The sequence below is a fragment of the Phyllobates terribilis genome, unplaced genomic scaffold, assembly GCF_046119375.1.
Source record: "Phyllobates terribilis strain yellow unplaced genomic scaffold, ASM4611937v1 Scaffold_2__4_contigs__length_985480577, whole genome shotgun sequence".
Taxonomy (NCBI): Eukaryota; Metazoa; Chordata; class Amphibia; order Anura; family Dendrobatidae; genus Phyllobates; species Phyllobates terribilis.
In genome coordinates, this window is record NW_027362762.1 from 620,630,078 (window position 1) to 620,649,815 (window position 19,738).

The window sequence follows — 19,738 nt, forward strand, 5'->3', positions numbered from 1 at the left end:
GTGTCAGCTCTCCTGTGTGGTGTAGTATATAGAGGATGTGTCAGCTCTCCTGTGTGGTGTAGTATATAGAGGATCTGTCAGCTCTCCTGTGTAGTGTAGTATATAGAGGATGTGTCAGCTCTCCTGTGTGGTGTAGCATATAGAGGATCTGTCCGCTCTCCTGTGTGGTGTAGCATATAGAGGATCTGTCAGCTCTCCTGTGTGGTGTAGTATATAGAGGATCTGTCAGCTCTCCTGTGTGGTGTAGTATATAGAGGATCTGTCAGCTCTCCTGTGTGGTGTAGTATATAGAAGATCTGTCGGCTCTCCTGTGTGGTGTAGTATATAGAGGATCTGTCCGCTCTCCTGTGTGGTGTAGTATATAGAGGATCTGTCGGCTCTCCTGTGTGGTGTAGTATATAGAGGATCTGTCAGCTCTCCCGTGTGGTGTAGTATATAGAGGATTTGTCAGCTCTCCTTTGTGATGTAGTATATAGAGGATCTGTCAGCTCTCCTGTGTGGTGCAGTATATAGAGGATCTGTCAGCTCTCCTGTGTGGTGTAGTATATAGAGGGTCTGTCAGCTCTCCTGTGTGGTGTAGTATATAGAGGATCTGTCAGCTCTCCTGTGTGGTGTAGTATATGGAGGATCTGTCAGTTCTCCTGTGTGTTGTAGTATATAGAGGATCTGTCGGCTCTCCTGTGTGGTGTAGTATATAGAGGATCTCTCAGCTCTCCCGTGTGGTGTAATATATAGAGGATCTGTCAGCTCTCCTGTGTGGTGTAGTATATAGAGGATGTGTCAGCTCTCCCGTGTGGTGTAGTATATAGAGGATCTGTCAGCTCTCCTGTGTGCTGTAGTATATAGAGGATCTGTCAGCTCTCCTGTGTGGTGTACTATGTAGAGGATCTGTCAGCTCTCCTGTGTGGTGTAGTATACAGAGGAACTGTCAGCTCTCCTGTGTGGTGTAGTATATAGAGGATCTGTCAGCTCTCCAGTGTGGTGTAGTATATAGAGGATCTGTCAGCTCTTCTGTGTGGTGTAGTATATAGAGGATCTGTCAACTCCTCTGTGTGGTGTAGTATATAGAGGATCTGTCGGCTCTCCTGTGTGGTGTAGTACATAGACGATCTGTCAGTTCTCCTGTGTGCTGTAGTATATAGAGGATCTGTCGGCTCTCCTGTGTAGTGTAGTATATAGAGGATCTGTCAGTTCTCCTGTGTGCTGTATTATATAGAGGATCTGTCGGCTCTCCTGTATGGTGTAGTATATAGAGGATCTGTCGGCTCTCCTGTGTGGTGTAGTATATAGAGGATCTGTCAGCTCTCCTGTGTGGTGTAGTATATAGGGGATCTGTCAGCTCTCCCGTGTGGTGTAGTATATGGAGGATCTATCGGCTCTCCTGTGTGGTGTAGTATATAGAAGATCTGTCGGCTCTCCTGTGTGGTGTAGTATATAGAGGATCTGTCCGCTCTCCTGTGTGGTGTAGTATATAGAGGATCTGTCGGCTCTCCTGTGTGGTGTAGTATATAGAGGATCTGTCAGCTCTCCCGTGTGGTGTAGTATATAGAGGATTTGTCAGCTCTCCTTTGTGATGTAGTATATAGAGGATCTGTCAGCTCTCCTGTGTGGTGCAGTATATAGAGGATCTGTCAGCTCTCCTGTGTGGTGTAGTATATAGAGGGTCTGTCAGCTCTCCTGTGTGGTGTAGTATATAGAGGATCTGTCAGCTCTCCTGTGTGGTGTAGTATATGGAGGATCTGTCAGTTCTCCTGTGTGTTGTAGTATATAGAGGATCTGTCGGCTCTCCTGTGTGGTGTAGTATATAGAGGATCTCTCAGCTCTCCCGTGTGGTGTAATATATAGAGGATCTGTCAGCTCTCCTGTGTGGTGTAGTATATAGAGGATGTGTCAGCTCTCCCGTGTGGTGTAGTATATAGAGGATCTGTCAGCTCTCCTGTGTAATGTAGTACATAGAGGATCTGTCAGCTCTCCTGTATGGTTTAGTATATAGAGGATCTGTCAGCTCTCTTGTGTGGTGCAGTATATAGTGGAACTGTCAGTTCTCCTGTGTGCTGTAGTATATAGAGGATCTATCGGCTCTCCTGTGTGGTGTAGTATATAGAGGATCTGTCAGCTCTCCTGTGTGCTGTAGTATATAGAGGATCTGTCAGCTCTCCTGTGTGGTGTAGTATGTAGAGGATCTGTCAGCTCTCCTGTGTGGTGTAGTATACAGAGGAACTGTCAGCTCTCCTGTGTGGTGTAGTATATAGAGGATCTGTCAGCTCTCCAGTGTGGTGTAGTATATAGAGGATCTGTCAGCTCTTCTGTGTGGTGTAGTATATAGAGGATCTGTCAACTCCTCTGTGTGGTGTAGTATATAGAGGATCTGTCGGCTCTCCTGTGTGGTGTAGTACATAGACGATCTGTCAGTTCTCCTGTGTGCTGTAGTATATAGAGGATCTGTCGGCTCTCCTGTGTAGTGTAGTATATAGAGGATCTGTCAGTTCTCCTGTGTGCTGTAGTATATAGAGGATCTGTCGGCTCTCCTGTATGGTGTAGTATATAGAGGATCTGTCGGCTCTCCTGTGTGGTGTAGTATATAGAGGATCTGTCAGCTCTCCTGTGTGGTGTAGTATATAGGGGATCTGTCAGCTCTCCCGTGTGGTGTAGTATATGGAGGATCTATCGGCTCTCCTGTGTGGTGTAGTATATAGAGGATCTGTCAGCTCTCCTGTGTGGTGTAGTATATAGAGGATCTGTCAGCTCCTCTGTGTGGTGTAGTATATAGAGGATCTGTCAACTCCTCTGTGTGGTGTAGTATATAGAGGATCTGACAGTTCTCCTGTGTGGTGCAGTATATAAAGGATCTGTCAGCTCTCCTGTGTGGTGCAGTATATAGAGGATCTGTCAGCTCTCCTGTGTCGAGTAATATATAGAGGATCTGTCAGTTCTCCTGTGTGGTGTAATATATAGAGGATCTGTCAGCTCTCCTGTGTGGTGTAGTATATAGAAGATCTGTCAGCTTTCCTGTGTGGTGTAGTATATAGAGGATCTGTCAGCTTTCCTGCGTGGTGTGGTATATAGAGGATCTGTCAGCTCTCTCCTGTGTGGTGTAGTATATAGAGGATCTGTCAGCTCTCCTGTGTGGTGTAGTTTATAGAGGATCTGTCAGCTCTCCTGTGTGGTGTAGTATATAGAGGATCTGTCAGCTCTCCTGTGTGCTGTAGTATATAGAGGATCTGTCAGCTTTCCTGTGTGGTGTAGTATAAAGAGGATCTGTCAGCTCTCCTGTGTGCTGTAGTATATAGAGGATCTGTCAGCTCTCCTGTGTGGTGTAGTATATGGAGGATCTGTCAGTTCTCCTGTGTGTTGTAGTATATAGAGGATCTGTCGGCTCTCCTGTTTGGTCTAGTATATAGAGGGTCTGTCAGCTCTCCCGTGTGTTGTAGTATATAGAGGATCTGTCAGCTCTCCTGTGTGGTGTAGTATATAGAGGATCTGTCAGCTTTCCTGTGTGCTGTAATATATAGAGGATCTGTCAGCTCCTCTGTGTGGTGTAGTATATAGAGGATCTGTCAACTCCTCTGTGTGGTGTAGTATATAGAGGATCTGTCGGCTCTCCTGTTTGGTCTAGTATATAGAGGGTCTGTCAGCTCTCCCGTGTGGTGTAGTATATAGAGGATCTGTCAGCTCTCCTGTGTGGTGTAGTATATAAAGGATCTGTCAGCTCTCCTGTGTGGTGTAGTATATAGAGAATCTGTCAGCTCACCTATGTGGTGTAGTATACAGAGGATCTGTCAGCTCCTCTGTGTGGTGTAGTATATAAAGGATCTGTCAGCTCTCCTGTGTGGTGCAGTATATAGAGGATCTGTCAGCTCTCCTGTGTGGTGTAGTATATAGAGGATCTGTCAGCTCTCCTGTGTGGTGTAGTATATAGACGATCTGTCAGCTCTCCTCTATGGTGTAGTATATAGAGGATCTGTCAGCTCTTCTGCGTGGTGTAGTATATAAAGGATCTGTCAGCTCTCCAGTGTGGTGTAGTATATAGAGGATCTGTCAGCTCTCCTGTGTGGTGTAGTATATAGAGGATCTGTTATTTCTCCTGTGTGGTGTAGTATATAGAGGATTTTTCAGCTCTCCTGTGTGGTGTAGTATATAGAGGATCTGTCAGCTCTCCTGTGTGGTGTAGTACATAGAGGATCTGTCAGCTCTCCTGTGCGGTGTAGTATATAGAGGATCTGTCAGCTCTCTTGTGTGGTGTAGTATATAGAGGAACTGTCAGCTCTCCTGTGTGCTGTAGTATATAGAGGATCTATCGGCTCTCCTCTGTGGTGTAGTATATAGAGGATCTGTCAGCTCTCCTGTGTGCTGTAGTATATAGAGGATCTGTCACCTCTCCTGTGTGGTGTAGTATATGGAGGATCTGTCAGTCCTCCTGTGTGTTGTAGTATATAGAGGATCTGTCGGCTCTCCTGTTTGGTCTAGTATATAGAGGGTCTGTCAGCTCTCCCGTGTGGTGTAGTATATAGAGGATCTGTCAGCTCTCCTGTGTGGTGTAGTATATAGAGGATCTGTCAGCTTTCCTGTGTGCTGTAGTATATAGAGGATCTGTCAGCTCCTCTGTGTGGTGTAGTATATAGAGGATCTGTCAACTCCTCTGTGTGGTGTAGTATATAGAGGATCTGACAGCTCTCCTGTGTGGTGTAGTATATAAAGGATCTGTCAGCTCTCCTGTGTGGTGCAGTATATAGAGGATCTGTCAGCTCTCCTGTGTGGTGTAGTATATAAAGGATCTGTCAGCTCTCCTGTGTGGTGTAGTATATAGAGAATCTGTCAGCTCTCCTATGTGGTGTAGTATACAGAGGATCTGTCAGCTCCTCTGTGTGGTGTAGTATATAAAGGATCTGTCAGCTCTCCTGTGTGGTGCAGTATATAGAGGATCTGTCAGCTCTCCTGTGTGGTGTAGTATATAGAGGATCTGTCAGCTCTCCTGTGTGGTGTAGTATATAGACGATCTGTCAGCTCTCCTCTATGGTGTAGTATATAGAGGATCTGTCAGCTCTTCTGCGTGGTGTAGTATATAAAGGATCTGTCAGCTCTCCAGTGTGGTGTAGTATATAGAGGATCTGTCAGCTCTCCTGTGTGGTGTAGTATATAGAGGATCTGTCAGTTCTCCTGTGTGGTGTAGTTTATAGAGGATTTTTCAGCTCTCCTGTGTGGTGTAGTATATAGAGGATCTGTCAGCTCTCCTGTGTGGTGTAGTACATAGAGGATCTGTCAGCTCTCCTGTGCGGTGTAGTATATAGAGGATCTGTCAGCTCTCTTGTGTGGTGTAGTATATAGAGGAACTGTCAGCTCTCCTGTGTGCTGTAGTATATAGAGGATCTATCGGCTCTCCTGTGTGGTGTAGTATATAGAGGATCTGTCAGCTCTCCTGTGTGCTGTAGTAGATAGAGGATATGTCAGCTCTCCTGTGTGGTGCAGTATATAGAGGATCTGTCAGCTCTCCTGTGTAGTGTAGTATATAGAGGAACTGTCAGCTCTCCTGTGTGGTGTAGTATATAGAGGATCTGTCAGTTCTCCTGTGTGGTGTAGTATATAGAGGATCTGTCAGCTCTCCTGTGTGCTGTAGTATATAGAGGATCTGTCAGCTCTCCTGTGTGCTGTAGTATATAGAGGATCTGTCAGTTCTCCTGTGTGCTGTAGTATATAGAGGATCTGTCGGCTCTCCTGTGTGGTGTATTATATAGAGGATCTGTCAGTTCTCCTGTGTGGTGTAATATATAGAGGATCTGTCAGCTCTCCTGTGTGGTGTAGTATATAGAAGATCTGTCAGCTTTCCTGTGTGGTGTAGTATATAGAGGATCTGTCAGCTTTCCTGTGTGGTGTAGTATATAGAGGATCTGTCAGCTCTCCTGTGTGGTGTAGTATATAGAGGATCTGTCAGCTCTCCTGTGTGGTGTAGTATATAGAGGATCTGTCACCTCTCCTGTGTGGTGTAGTATATAGAGGATCTGTCAGCTCTCCTGTGTGGTGTAGTATATAGAGGATCTGTCAGCTCTCCTGTGTGGTGTAGTATATAGAGGATCTGTCGGCTCTCCTGTGTGGTGTAGTATATAGAGGATCTGTCAGCTCTCCTGTGTGGTGTAGTATATAGAGGATCTGTCAGCTCTCCTGTGTGCTGTAGTATATAGAGGATCTGTCAGCTTTCCTGTGTGGTGTAGTATATAGTGGATCTGTCAGTTCTCCTGTGTGGTGTAGTATATAGAGGATCTGTCAGTTCTCCTGTGTGGTGTAGTAAATAGAGGATCTGTCAGCTCTCCTGTTTGGTGTAGTATGTAGAGGGTCTGTCAGCTCTCCTGTGTGGTGTAGTATATAGAGGATCTGTCAGCTTTCCTGTGTGGTGTAGTATATAGAGGATCTGTCAGCTCTCCTGTGTGCTGTAGTATATAGAGGATCTGTCAGCTTTCCTGTGTGGTGTAGTATATAGAGGATCTGTCAGTTCTCCTGTGTGGTGTAGTATATAGAGGATCTGTCAGCTCTCCTGTTTGGTGTAGTATGTAGAGGGTCTGTCAGCTCTCCTGTGTGGTGTAGTATATAGAGGATCTGTCAGCTCTCCTGTGTGGTGTAGTATATAGGGGATCTGTCAGCTCTCCTGTGTGGTGTAGTATATAGAGGAACTGTCAGCTCTCCTGTGTGGTGTAGTATATAGAGGATCTGTCAGCTCTCCTGTGTGGTGTAGTATATAGATGATCTGTTATTTCTCCTGTGTGGTGTAGTATATAGAGGATGTGTCAGCTCTCCTGTGTGGTGTAGTATATAGAGGATCTGTCAGCTCTCCTGTGTGGTGCAGTATATAGAGGATCTGTCAGCTCTCCTGTGTGGTGTAGTATATAGAGGATCTGTCAGCTCTCCTGTGTGGTGTATTATATAGAGGATCTGTCAGCTCTCCTGCATGGTGTAGTACATAGAGAATCTGTCGGCTCTCCTGTGTGTTGCAGTATATAGAGGATGTGTTCTGTGTGGTGTAGTATATAGAGGATCTGTCGGCTCTCCCTTGTGGTGTAGTATTTAGAGAATCTGTCAGCTCTCCTGTGTGGTGTAGTATGTAGAGGATCTATCACTCACGTCACCTATCTATGAAAGGGGATCATGTGACATATCGCGTGATACATCGGGTACTCGGAGGGCCAACACCTTCTAAACTGCCCGGGGCCCTGGCTACTTTTAATCCACCCCTGCGTTTAACTTCCCAGGCCTATGCTCTACGTGAAAGTTGAAGTCCTGAAGAGCTAGGAACCATCTAGTTACCCTGGCATTTTTCCCCTCTTTTCCCTCAACCAACTCAACGGGGCATGGTCTGACACCAGCTTAAACTTCTGGCCAAGTAGGTAGTATCTATGGCCCACTTTATGGCTAAACACTCTTTTTCTACTATTGCATAGTTTTTCTCACTGGACGAAAGCGTCTGGCTCAGATAGAGAATGGGATGTTCTTCCCTATTTATCTCTTGAGAGAGTACGGCTCCTAGACAAACCTCTGAAGCATCTGTCTGGACCACAAACTCTTCCTTGAAATGTGGTGCGACCAGGACCGGCTGTTTACACAGTGCTGACTTTAACAGTTGAAACGCGGTCTCTGTTTCCTCCATCCACTTCACCATGGTTTATCTGGTGCCTTTTAGGAGAGCCGTCAGAGGCGCGGCCATCATGGCAAAATTTGGGATAAACCACCGGTAATATCCCACCATTCCCAGGAAAGCTCTCACTTGCTTCTTGGAGAGCGGTTTCGGCCAGGTTTGGATTGCCTCCACTTTATTAACTTGTCTGTTTATTTCGCCTCTCCCGACCACATAGCCCAAGTATTTGGCCTCCTCTTTTACAACGGCGCATTTTTTTGGATTTATTGTTAATCCCGCCTTCCTTAGAGCATCCAGAATGGTCTGTAGTTTAGGTAGATGACTAGCCCAGTCTGGACTAAAGACTACAATGTCGTCAAGGTAGGCTGCAGCATACTTCTTATGTGGGGCTAGGATCCGATCCATAGCCCTCTGGAAGGTGGCTGGGGTCCCCTGTAATCCGAACGGCATCCGAGTGTATTGAAAGCACCCATCCGGTGTCGAGAAAGCCGTCTTCTCCTTGGCCATCTGGGACATGGGGATCTGCCAGAAGCCCTTCGTCAGGTCAAGAGTGGTGATGTACCTCGCCGGTCCAAGCCTCTCGATGAGTTTGTCAACGCGGGGCATCGGGTATGCGTCACACTTGGACACCTCATTTAGCCGGCGGTAGTCATTACAAAACCTCCACTCTCCATTGGGTTTTGGCATGAGGACGATGGGGCTCGACCATCCACTCTTTGACTCCTCTATCACACCGAGGTCTTAAATCATCTTCACCTCAGCCGAGATCACCTCCCGACGTGCTTCAGGAATCCTCACCCTTGCGGCTCTGTTAACACGTCATGTTCTACCACCTGGGTATGCCCCTGCAACTCTGAGAACAGGTCCCGATTCTGCTGGGCTGGAGAAAGGGTCTCCGCTATTGTGACATCTTCCACCTGGCCTTCTGGAGTGGCTCCCAGGCAAGGAGTTCCCACAGGTTCCCGATCTCGCCACGGCTTGAGCAGGTTTACATGGTACACCTGGTGTGGCTTTCTTCGGCCAGGCTGGTGGACTCTGTAGTTCACTTCACTGAGCTAGTATGTGACACTCGCAGCCCTACCCTGGGAAGATGGGTGGTTACTCGAAGCGGGGTCAGATGTTCGGTGGGTTGTAGCCGTGGCCTGGACCCGTTCCGTGCCCAGGGCCATCACATTAAAAAAAGGGGTGGTACGGGCTTTCAAGGTTGAGTGGTTGCTATCGACTATGCCACCTGTGGTACCTGGTGAAGGCCACCAGCGCTGCTGCAGTCCTCCATGGCGGGATGTTGTGGCAGCCGACGTTGATACTACTCCCCACAGGCGGAGCAGGGTCTCAGGGCAGAGACGAGGATGGAGGGAGTTGTAGTGTAGGAGGTCTGGTGCTACGTGGTGCGGTGCAGTGGAGAAATAAAGAGTCCGGAGGCCATAGGGGTCAACTTCCAGGGTTTTTACTCACGTTGGAGAGTACAGCTGCAAGGCTTCTCCCTGCTCCTCACGGAGTTCTGCGGTCACCAGGGACGGGGGTCCGACAACCTCTGAGTAATTCATGTGCTTAATCAGTACCCCCCACCAGAGTGTTCCTAGACTTCAGACTGAGTCCCTTTCCTGTCTGTGTGTAGGCCGGGTCTCCCTCTGGACTACGCTCAGAAAAAGGGTACGGGTGGCAGCTCCGTCCGTTACCCGGTGGGATCCTCAGGGCCTGCCGGGCTTCCCTGACTAGGACATAGAGTAGCAAAGTCAGGTGTCGGGGGCCGGTAACCCCTCTTGCAGCCGGAATCCCTCTGACTAGGCCAGAATAGCGAGGACAGGTGGCGTATACCAATCCGTCTACATCCCCCTGGGATCCATTTGCGGTGGAGCTACACTCCTAACTCCGGGCCTTCTTGGTCATGGTCCTTGACCGGGTTGAGACATACATTAACTCCAACCTGCCCCTCGACCCAAGGCCAGGGTATGAGGGCCGTGTCTCCATCCGCTGCAGGTTCACCCAGAAGCCACGTTCAGGGATGGAGATCACAATCAAAGAACCATGAGCCAAGATGGCTGTTTATTAAATATCAAATATTAAGTGTAACTAAATGTGAGTCTTCCACCCTCACCCACTAATTGGTTCCCCCTATCTCTTGGTTCCCCAGTCTCCCAATTTGCAGTAGGGGCAGCACCCTAGTGCCTACTAGCCCCCTCTGGTGGGAGAAGTGTGGTGTTGGATGTGGAGGTGGGGTCCTGACCATTGCACCGTTCTTACCTCGAAGGAGGAATACCACACCCCATTGAAGAGCTGCAGCATCCCTGTGGCGGTTGAACCCTCAGGGGCGCCACGTCTCCACCACCTCATATGGGCCTTGCCACTTGGCCAGGAACTTACTTTCAACTGTATGAGAACAAGGATGCTGTCCTTAGGTTGGAACTGTCGGAGTCTTGCTGACCAATTATACACCCTCGCCTGGGTTTCCTGTGCCTGGAGGAGATGTTCCTTCACGATGGGCATCAACTTCGCTATTCTCTCCTGTAACTGGGTGACATGTTCGTTGATGCTCCAGTGGGACGTGACATCGGCCTCCCAGGTTTCCTTGGTGATGTCTAGGAGATTTCTTGCATGCCATCCATACAGAAGCTCAAATGGAGAGAAGCCAGTGGAGGCTTCAGGAACTTCTCTCACAGAGAAAAGTAGAAATTAGAGCAGGTAGTCCCAGTCTCGCCCATCCTCTTCAACGACCTTCCTGAGCATCGCCTTTAAGGTCTTATTGAAGTGTTCTACTAGGCCGTCTGTCTGCGGATGATAAACTAAGGTCTGAATCTGGGCAATCTGAAGGACTCTGCATAGCTCCTTCCTCACCTTGCTCATGAAGGAGGTTCCTTGGTCTGTCAAAATTTCTGTTGCCAGACCTGTCCGAGCAAAAATATGAACTAGCTCTTGGGTTATACTTTTACTGGACAAGTTCCTTAGAGATACCGCTTCAGGGTATCGGGTCGCATAGTCCATGACCACCACGATGTATTGGTGGCCCCAGGCCGATTTATCTAAGGGACCCATGAAGTCCATGACAATCCTCTCAAAGGGAACCTCTATGACAGGTAGTGGAACTAAGGGACTACGGAAGTGGGAGGTGGGCGTAGTTATCTGGCAGGTGGGGCAGGACCTACAATAGTTTAAGATTTCCTGATAACATCCTGGCCAATAAAACCTCCTCATTATTCTCTCCTGGCTTTTCTCAACCCCTAGGTGTCCCTCCAGAATATGTGAGTGTGCCACGTTTAATACCCTCCGACGGTATGAACCTGGAACTAACAGCTGTTCCACTACTTCTTCACTTTTTAGATTGGTCACCCAGTATAATAGGTCCCCTTGAACTGCAAAGTGTGGGTACATGGTGTCCGCCCCCGGCTCCTGAGCAACCCATTACAAACAGTAACATTATCCTATGCCCCTTTCAAGGTCAAGTCCCAAACTTGAGATGACCCAAAGTTCTCTCCTAGTACCTCTAATTCCGGGAGGTCGGCCACCTCAGTCACAGTCTCGTCCTCATGGCCAACAAGAACAGATAGTGGGAACTCATCCACTTCCGATGTCCACCGGGATATTTCTCTAGGGTCCTGTTTTTTTCCCACGGGATGCAGTCTGGATCCCTTCCCCCACAAGTCCCAGAACAAGGGAAAATTGCGCCTCAAAATGATGGGATGTATCAGGTCCCTGACCACCCCAACCTCGTGGGATTGTCTGTTCCGACTGTCACTCTGGCCACCGGCTAGTTCTTGGCGTCCCCATGTATTCAGCGGACACCCACAGATTTGGCAGGGATCAGCTGGTGGGGAAGGGTGGCACTGATTAAGGTTACCAGACTCCCGGAGTCCAACAGCCCTAGGACCATCACTCCGTTAACGGACACGGCACATGCCTGTTGTCCCTCGCTGGGTTGACAGTCCACACTGCAGGCTGGGTAAGCATAATATGAACATCGTCTGCCTAGGCTGCAGTCCATTGGCTCAGCAGACATATGACACTGCGCAGTTATGTGTCCCAGATTGCAACACTGCCAACAGATCACATCCTTAACAACAGTCCGTGCGGAACCTTCAGTGGAAGTGGGACGTCCCCCAGTTGTGGCTCTGAACCCCTTCCGTGGTGAACCCGCCCACTTTTGGGCACTCCATTATGGAAAGGTGATTATGTCGGGTTTCCCTAGGGATTTTTCAACCACTTGGTACCTCTCTACCAGTCCCACAGGCCGTCCGCATTCCCAGCCTGGGTAGGGAATGGATGAACCTGTCCATCGCCACATGCTCAACCATCTGGGCAGAAGTGGAAGACTCTGGCTGCAGCCACTTCGGAACTAGATGTAACAAGTCGAACATCTGTGAGTGTGGAGGTTTGTCACCAGCATATACCCAGTGGTGGACCCTTTGTGCTCTGACAGATATAGTCTCTCCTGAGTGTGAAAATATCTTGGTTTTTAATTTCGCGTACTTCTTTGCGTCTTGTAAAGTCAGATCGTAATAGGCCTTCTGCGGCTCCCCGGTCAAATATGGCGCCAGAACTCAGCCCACTGCTCTGGAGGCAATTTCTCCCATTCTGCCACCCTTTCAAAAATAGTCAGGAGCACCTCAATGTCATCCCCCAGGGACATCTTGTATAAGGTTTTGCTTACCGTTTTCCTGACATGTGAATCATCACCTGGATCTGGGGGTGGAGCGGATGTCCTGCCACGGATCTCACCTGCTAGGAGCTCCATCTGTTGTTACTGCTGCTGGATTTGCTGTATCAGGAGTTTATTTGTCTCCTGCTGCTGCTCCCATTGCTGCTGTAGCTGCTCCCGTTGCTGCTGTAGATGCTCTCTGTGCTGTTGCTGCATGCTGTGCTGGGTCTGCTGCATGCTCTGCTGGGTCTGCAAGTGCAGTTGCTGCATTCTCTGCTGGCTCTGGACCAGGTACTTAATGAGCTCCTCCATGCTGCCAGACTTCTCTGGCTGGCGGCCTTTCCCCAGGACATCCAACAGTCTCTATGGCAGGTACACATGTTCCTGGAAACTTGCAAGCACTCTCGCACCAACTGTAGTATGACGCCTCACTCAGACGCTTTTGGAAGTTGACTCAGGAACTGTGTTTTCTCTGCAGGCTTTATTATGTGACCTAAACCTCTGCACTCCAGTAAAAATAAACACAGCCTTACTGGCAAAAACAACAAAACAAAAAGATAAACAATAGCACAGTCCATAGCAGTGCTGGTTTCACCCATACAGGTTGTAGTCCCAGCTTTAAGCTCCTCTCTGAGCTGGGGCCTTCCAGTCTGGAGTCCTTGCCACTCCAAACTCAACAACAGAAAAAAAATGGTGACTGAGCATTTAAACTTTGCTCAGCCACACCCTGAGGCCGAGGTATGGGGAATGACTTCCCTCCCATCTCTACTTCATTCCCATAAAACCACACCCTTTAAAAGAGTTAGCCTCCAGCATATAACATGCTGGCAGAAAGTCTATTGGTTTCAGTTCAGACAGGCCAGCAACCTGCGTGACACATACCTCTCATCATAGACCATACCAGTGACTCTGTCACATGATATATTTTTTTTAAAGTTTTGTTTAATTCCTTCTCCTAGTTGCAGAAAATATTTCTCCTAATCCAGGCCCTTCTTGTAATAATAATACTAACTCCTTCCCCTCTACACTCACAAACCCTGCTAGTCTCATTAATATTCCCTGCATGCCTTCTGTCTCCTTTAATTGTGCCCTTTGGAATGCTAGGTCAGTATGCAACAAACTCTCTTACATCCATTACTTTTTCCTTTCAAATTCCCTTAACCTTCTTGCTCTTACTGAAACCTGGATCCAGCAGTCGGACACCACTGCTGCTGCTCTCTCATGTGATGGATGGCCGACACTTTTCTCATACTTCGAGACCTGACAACAGATTAAGTGGAGGTGTTGGCCTGCTCCTTTCAACAAAACTCACCTTTCAGGACATCCACCAGTACCCTCCCTTATTTTCCCTTCTTTTGAAGTTTACACTGTCATATTCTACTGGCACTTCTCCCTAGGAGTGGCGGTTGTGTATCGCCCTCCGGGCCCCTCCCATCAGTTCCTGGATCATTTTGCCACATGGCTTCTGAACTTTCTATTCTGTGACATCCCCGCCCTTATCATGGGGTACTTTAACATCCCCATTGGTGATCCCCTCTCCCCATCTGCCTCCTACCTTTTATTGCTAACTTCCTCCTTTGGCCTTTCACAACTTATTAATTCTCATACACATGAAGATGGTAATACGCTGGACCTGGTCGCCTCCTGGCTCTACTCATTGTATGACTTCACTAACTCCCCTTTTCCGCTTTCTGACCATAACCTTCTTTCATTCTCTATCAAGAATTGTCACCCGCTCAGGACACCCCCACTTTCCACACGTATAGAAATATATATGCCATTAACACCCAGAAACTTCATTTGCCCCAATCTCCTCCCTCTCATGTCCTGACTCTGGACTAATGCATTATAATGAAACACTGCAATGTGCCCTTGATGAAGCTGCACCTCCTACATTTAGCACAACTCAGCACCGACGCTGTCAACCCAGGCACATACTGCAAACACATTTTCTCCAGCAGTGCTCCTGATGTGCCAAACGTCTGTGGAGAAAATCAAATCTGGCCAAAGATTTCATCCATTATAAGTTTATGCTTAAAATCTACAACTCCGGCCTTCACCGCTCTAAATAAACCTACTTCAACACCCTCATCACCTCACTATACAATAATCCTAAATGACTCTGACAATTTTCACTCTCTCCTCAAGCAAACAATACAGGCTCCCACTACTGTAATCAATGCTGATGATTTGGCCAATTATTTCAAAGAAAAAGTTGACCATATCCAACAGGAGATTGTCTCCAAATCCCCTAATATTATGCATTCTCATCCCTCCTGCACTGCATCTTGCTCACTTTCTGTCTTTGAACCAGTCACACAAGAAGAAGCGACCAGGCTCCTTGGATCTTCTCGCCCTACTACCTGCACCAGTGACCCTATTCCCTCACATCTCCTCCAGTCCCTTTCCCCTGCCGTCACCACTCACTTAACTAAAATATTTAATCTCTCCCTCTCATCTGGTATTTTTCCTTCCTTATTTAAAAACGCCAACATACATCCATTACTTAAAAAAAATCCCTTGTCCAGAACTGCTAACTACAGACCTGTCTCTAATCTTTCCTTCATCTCTAAACTCCTGGAACTCTTGGTCCACTCCTGTCTAATCTGCTATCTCTCAGCAAACTCTCTTCTTGACCCTTTACAATCTGGTTTCCGCTCTTTACACTCTACTGAAACTGCCCTTACTAAAGTCTCTAATTATCTATCTAATGATCTACTAACAGCTAAATCTAATGGTTACTACTCCCTGCTGATTCTCCTGGATCTGTCTGCAGCATTTGACACTGTGGATCACCAGCTGCTCCTCACTATGCTCCACTCTATCTGGCTCAAGGACACTGTTCTCTCCTGGTTCACCTACTACCACTCTGACTGCTCCTTCAGTGTATCTTTTGCTGTCTCCTCTTCCTCTCCCCTTCCCCTTACTGTTGGGGTTCCTGAAGGTTCAGTCCTAGGCCCCCTCCTCTTCTCCTTATACACCGCCCCTAATGGAAAAACAATAAGTAGATTTGTTTTTCGGTACCATCTCTATGCCGATGATACCCAATTATACACATCATCTCCTAACATCAAGCCTGCATTACAACAAAATACCAGTGATTGTCTTTCCGCTGTCTCTATGATTATTTCCTCCCTCTATCGAAAACTGAATCTGTCAAAAACTGAACTCCTTGTGTTTCCTCCCTTCACTAACCAACCTATGCCCGATATTGCCATTTCCATGTGGGGCTCCACCATTACTCCCCAGAAACATGCCTGCTGTCTTGGTGTCATCTTTGAATCAGATCTTTCCTTCACTCTCCACATCCGATCACTTGCCTGCTCTTGTCACCTACACCTCAAAAACATCTCTAGAATTCGACCTTTTCTTACCTTTTGACTCTGCAAAAACTCTTACTGTAGCTCTTATTCATTCTCGTCTGGACTATTGCAACTCTTTACTAATCGGTCTCCCTCTTACTAAACTCTCCCCTCTCCAATCCATCCTGAACGCAGCAGCCAGGATCATATTCCTTTCCAACTGCTACACCGATGCCTCTACCCTGTGCCAGTTGTTGCACTGGTTGCCCATCCAATACAGAGTTCAATAAACTGTAAACTTATCACTCTCACTCACAAAGCACTCCACAGTTCCTTTCCAACTTCTCCTCCCTCGTCTCAGTTTAACATAGTACTCATGCCCTCCATTCTGCTAATGACTTAAAACTATAATCCTCAATAATCCAAACCTCCCTTGTCAGTCTCCAAGACTTCTCGTGGGCTGTGCAAATTCTTTGGAATGCACTACCCAGGACAATTTTATTAATTCCCAATTCCCACAGTTTTAAGCGTGGCCTAAAAACATAATTTCTTTCGACTGGCCTATTGCCCCACCCCACTTATCTAACTATCCTCTTTTGGCCCATACTAAATTTTCTTCAAAATCATGAACACCGTTGCATCTGTTCACACCCTCCTTGCACTTAATAGCGCTCTATGTTTCTAATGTACACATACTGTCTGGTGACCAGTTTATGCAGTGTTATGTGTATACCCTATTTAGTATATTATGGCTGAATTGTACAATAAAAGCACATTTTACCATTTATCTTTCATGTCTCCCCTATTTCCTCATAGATTGTAAGCTTGAGAGCAGGGCCCTCACTACTTTTGATATCTGAGTTATGCTTATTCTGTAATGTCTTTAGTGCCTGTACAAGTCCCCTCTAAAATTATAAAGTGTTGCGGAATATGTTTGGCGCTATAAAAAAAATAACATTATTATTATTATCTCCTATGTCAGTAATCCAACAGTCTGTCTACACCAAACACAGATTTTACCTGGGAATTGAGAATTTTTAGAATGAATGATCAGTTCTGGCGGAGAATGAAGCAGATTTTTCTCATAACATGTATTACAAAGGTTCTTATTTTCATGTGTCCTATTAATTTATGAAATAAGAATTAAATGGACAGTTACTCTATAACACAGGGTTCTGAATCTAAATGGAGAATGTATTAAAAGCAATATTTTACTTAACTTTAGAATGTCATTAAATAAATAAATTTTTCCTGTATTAAAAACCATATTTTACTTAGCTTTAGAATGTCATTAAATACAGACATTTTTCCAAAGCTATAAAATTATTTAAATTACTCATCTTTCAACTGTGCCGCAAGATTAGAATGTAATAAAATAATATTCACAACAGTGAAACAAAACATACATTAAAATATACATTAAAAGCCACCTGGTACTGACCTGCACTGGATACTAGTCGGACAGGTGGGCACCAGCAGCTTCCCTCAACCCCCTGCCCTGGATTGACAGGTATCTGCTTACGTGTGCGTATTTTCCTGAGACCTGTCACTCCACGGCAGCAGATGGCGAGAAGCCGCTGGGGACCAGTCTATCTGACTGGTCAACAATGTGCCTTGGTCTCCAGCATCTTTTAAATTATGTTTATCTCTGAAACGCAGCAGAGAGTCAAACATAACTGGCTGAGCTCATACAGTGCCTCATACATGCTGTGCCTGGATCAGGCAGCATGTATCAGCTGTCAAGTTGTCTTTAAAGTCTGCCCTCCTGCTGTATTTCCTGCTTTTACCTACTGCCTAGTGTTTGATTCCCTGACATTACAGCAATCATTGCAGCTACCACCTGCCCCACCTAATTTTTCATGATTGACCACTCACACATTGCTAATTATGGATCATCTGTTTTCATGTTGAAGGCAACTATCCTCCTGCTCCTCCTGCCAAAAATCAAAAAGAATTCTGTTCCGGACGAGCCAGCGGCCTATATCCTGTGTCCGGTGATAAGAACGCTTTCTGGAACTGTGCCAATGGAATTACATACAAACAATATTGTTCTGCTGGTCTTGTTTTTGATATGAGCTGTGAATGCTGTGAGTAATGGAAATACTGAAATTTGTCTATTGGATGTGTAATAGTTCTTCATTGGACTAGTAGTGGAAAATGTAGCAGTAAGGCCAGAGACACACTGCCGTATAACTCGTGCGATGATCGCATCGCACTGAACGGACTGGCCGCCACCTCTCCTGACCTGAACATGACAGCGTGGTGTATTTCTACGAAGCTGTCAAGCTCAGGTCAGGGAGCAGACAGCCAGTACGAGGTTTATGATGCTATCCTCGCAAGAGAAATATGGCCATCTGTCTCTGCCCTAAATGTCACTTCTCTCATTGATAAGTAAATAAAATAATTGTTTACAATGTGTAGCTAAATTTAATCTAGTTTGATTTGTATAACCATGTGATCCCAAATACGTCACAGACACTGCTCTGGCGAGTTTTACTTTTTATTCCATAACTCTTATAGACTTCAATGAAAAGTGACACTCACATGAACAGTCACATCTTCATTGTGGGTGAGATAGCAGACTTGTCATTCAAAAGGAGACTTCAGAGGGAGACCACCTTCTAAAAGACAGATATTGTATATCCTGTGGATATTTCCTAAATATTCCATATAATGATATGTGTGCAAAGCCAGACGTAGATTCTACAGAGAGTCAAAGCAGAAAGGAAATTCTTCTCTTTATGCGTCCAACAATAACAATTACACCCTGAACCTGGCCTGGTGCATAATCTGCAGTCTTACTCTGATTGAATAATGTCATTATTAATTACTAAATGTTACATAGTTAGTTACATAGTTAAAAAGACACAGGTCCATAAAGTTCAACATTTCTCCACCAGTTATACATTCTTTATCGCTAGATTATTTATACCTCACAATGGTAAAAATGTCAACTGGTGGATGTCTAACCAATGTAAAGAAAAGTGACACCACATAAAGAAATAGCTTGGTTGTCTGCTGTCAGCAGCTTGTTCCTAATAAAACTGTGTTCTAACAATTAGTGGGGGTCACATTGTTGAGACCCCAGCCAAAAACCAACAAGCCCTATTAGGTATGTCTTCTTGGAGTTTGTTTTAAAAATAATTTGTCTGTTTTTATTATAGGCAATTACCCTACAGCATATCTCTGGTAACATTGAAGATGGTTTTATATTTTGATGCCTGTGCCAGCTAGCCATGAACAAGAATGCTTAATGAAATTGTCTATGAACTCTCTAATAAAAATTTAATATTTGCTCAAGATAACATTGTAGGCATATTGATCATCATCACCAAGTCACCTCATTACCATTAGCCATCTAAACAATTAAAATATATATGTATATATATATTTTCCAACATTTAATTGGAATATATATGTTTGTTTTGTGTGCATATATATATATATATATATATATATATCTCAATCTCAAACATCTGTGATAATTAGTTCTCTAGGTGTGCCCAATTAAAGGAAAACTGCTTAAGAAAGACGTTCCACGTTATTAAGCCGACACAGGTTTCAAGCAATACGGGAAAGAAAAGGGATATCTCTGCTGTTGAAAAGTGTCAAATAGTTCCTTGGACAAAGTATGAAAACATTAGATATTTCATGAAAACTTAAGCATGATAGTACTGTGAAGAGATTTGTGGCTGATACAGTTCACAGATGGGTTTGTGCAGATAAAAGCATAAGGAGGAAGGTTTCTGCAAGACAAATTAATCAGATTAAGAGAGCAGCTGCTAAAATACCATTAAAAAGCAGCAAACAGGTATTTAAAGCTGAACAATATCAAAGAGAAGCTGAGCGGCACTAGACCCTTTAAACATCTTTTTCGTCAATAGCCCCTTATGTCGGAATACTCAGCCATCGGCAATCTACATTAGGTGGTGCTGTATATAGTCCAAAACTGTGCATAAATCTAAAAGGAAGAAAGAAGACAGCACTCAACATTAGATGCCGATGGGAAGTCCTTTAATCCGGAATCAAAATGCTTGGGCGGAAGCTTAGGTCCCTGCCCCACATATTTGGCGCTCTTTATACAGCCCATTAACATGCAGGGATTGCCTGCCACTCACTGTAATGCCGTAGCCATGTTGGTTGTGGCATTGCAGTGATTGGCTGGCCACATAGCGCCATTGG

At 45.8% G+C, this 19,738-nt stretch overlaps 1 protein-coding gene across 2 annotated transcripts in view; it reads left to right on the top strand.

The window, feature by feature from the left end:
• The window catches only part of LOC141221790 (uncharacterized), a 176,461-nt gene extending 157,600 nt beyond the window's left edge, over positions 1 to 18,861 (top strand). For both annotated transcript variants that reach the window (XM_073666574.1, XM_073666575.1), the window contains 2 exons: positions 17,470 to 17,643; positions 18,721 to 18,861. In XM_073666574.1, coding sequence (XP_073522675.1) covers positions 17,470 to 17,643; positions 18,721 to 18,749 — 203 coding nt within the window. In that variant the 3' untranslated portion in view covers positions 18,750 to 18,861. The remainder of the gene's footprint in view (positions 1 to 17,469; positions 17,644 to 18,720) is intronic.
• The last annotated feature ends 877 nt before the right edge of the window (positions 18,862 to 19,738 follow it).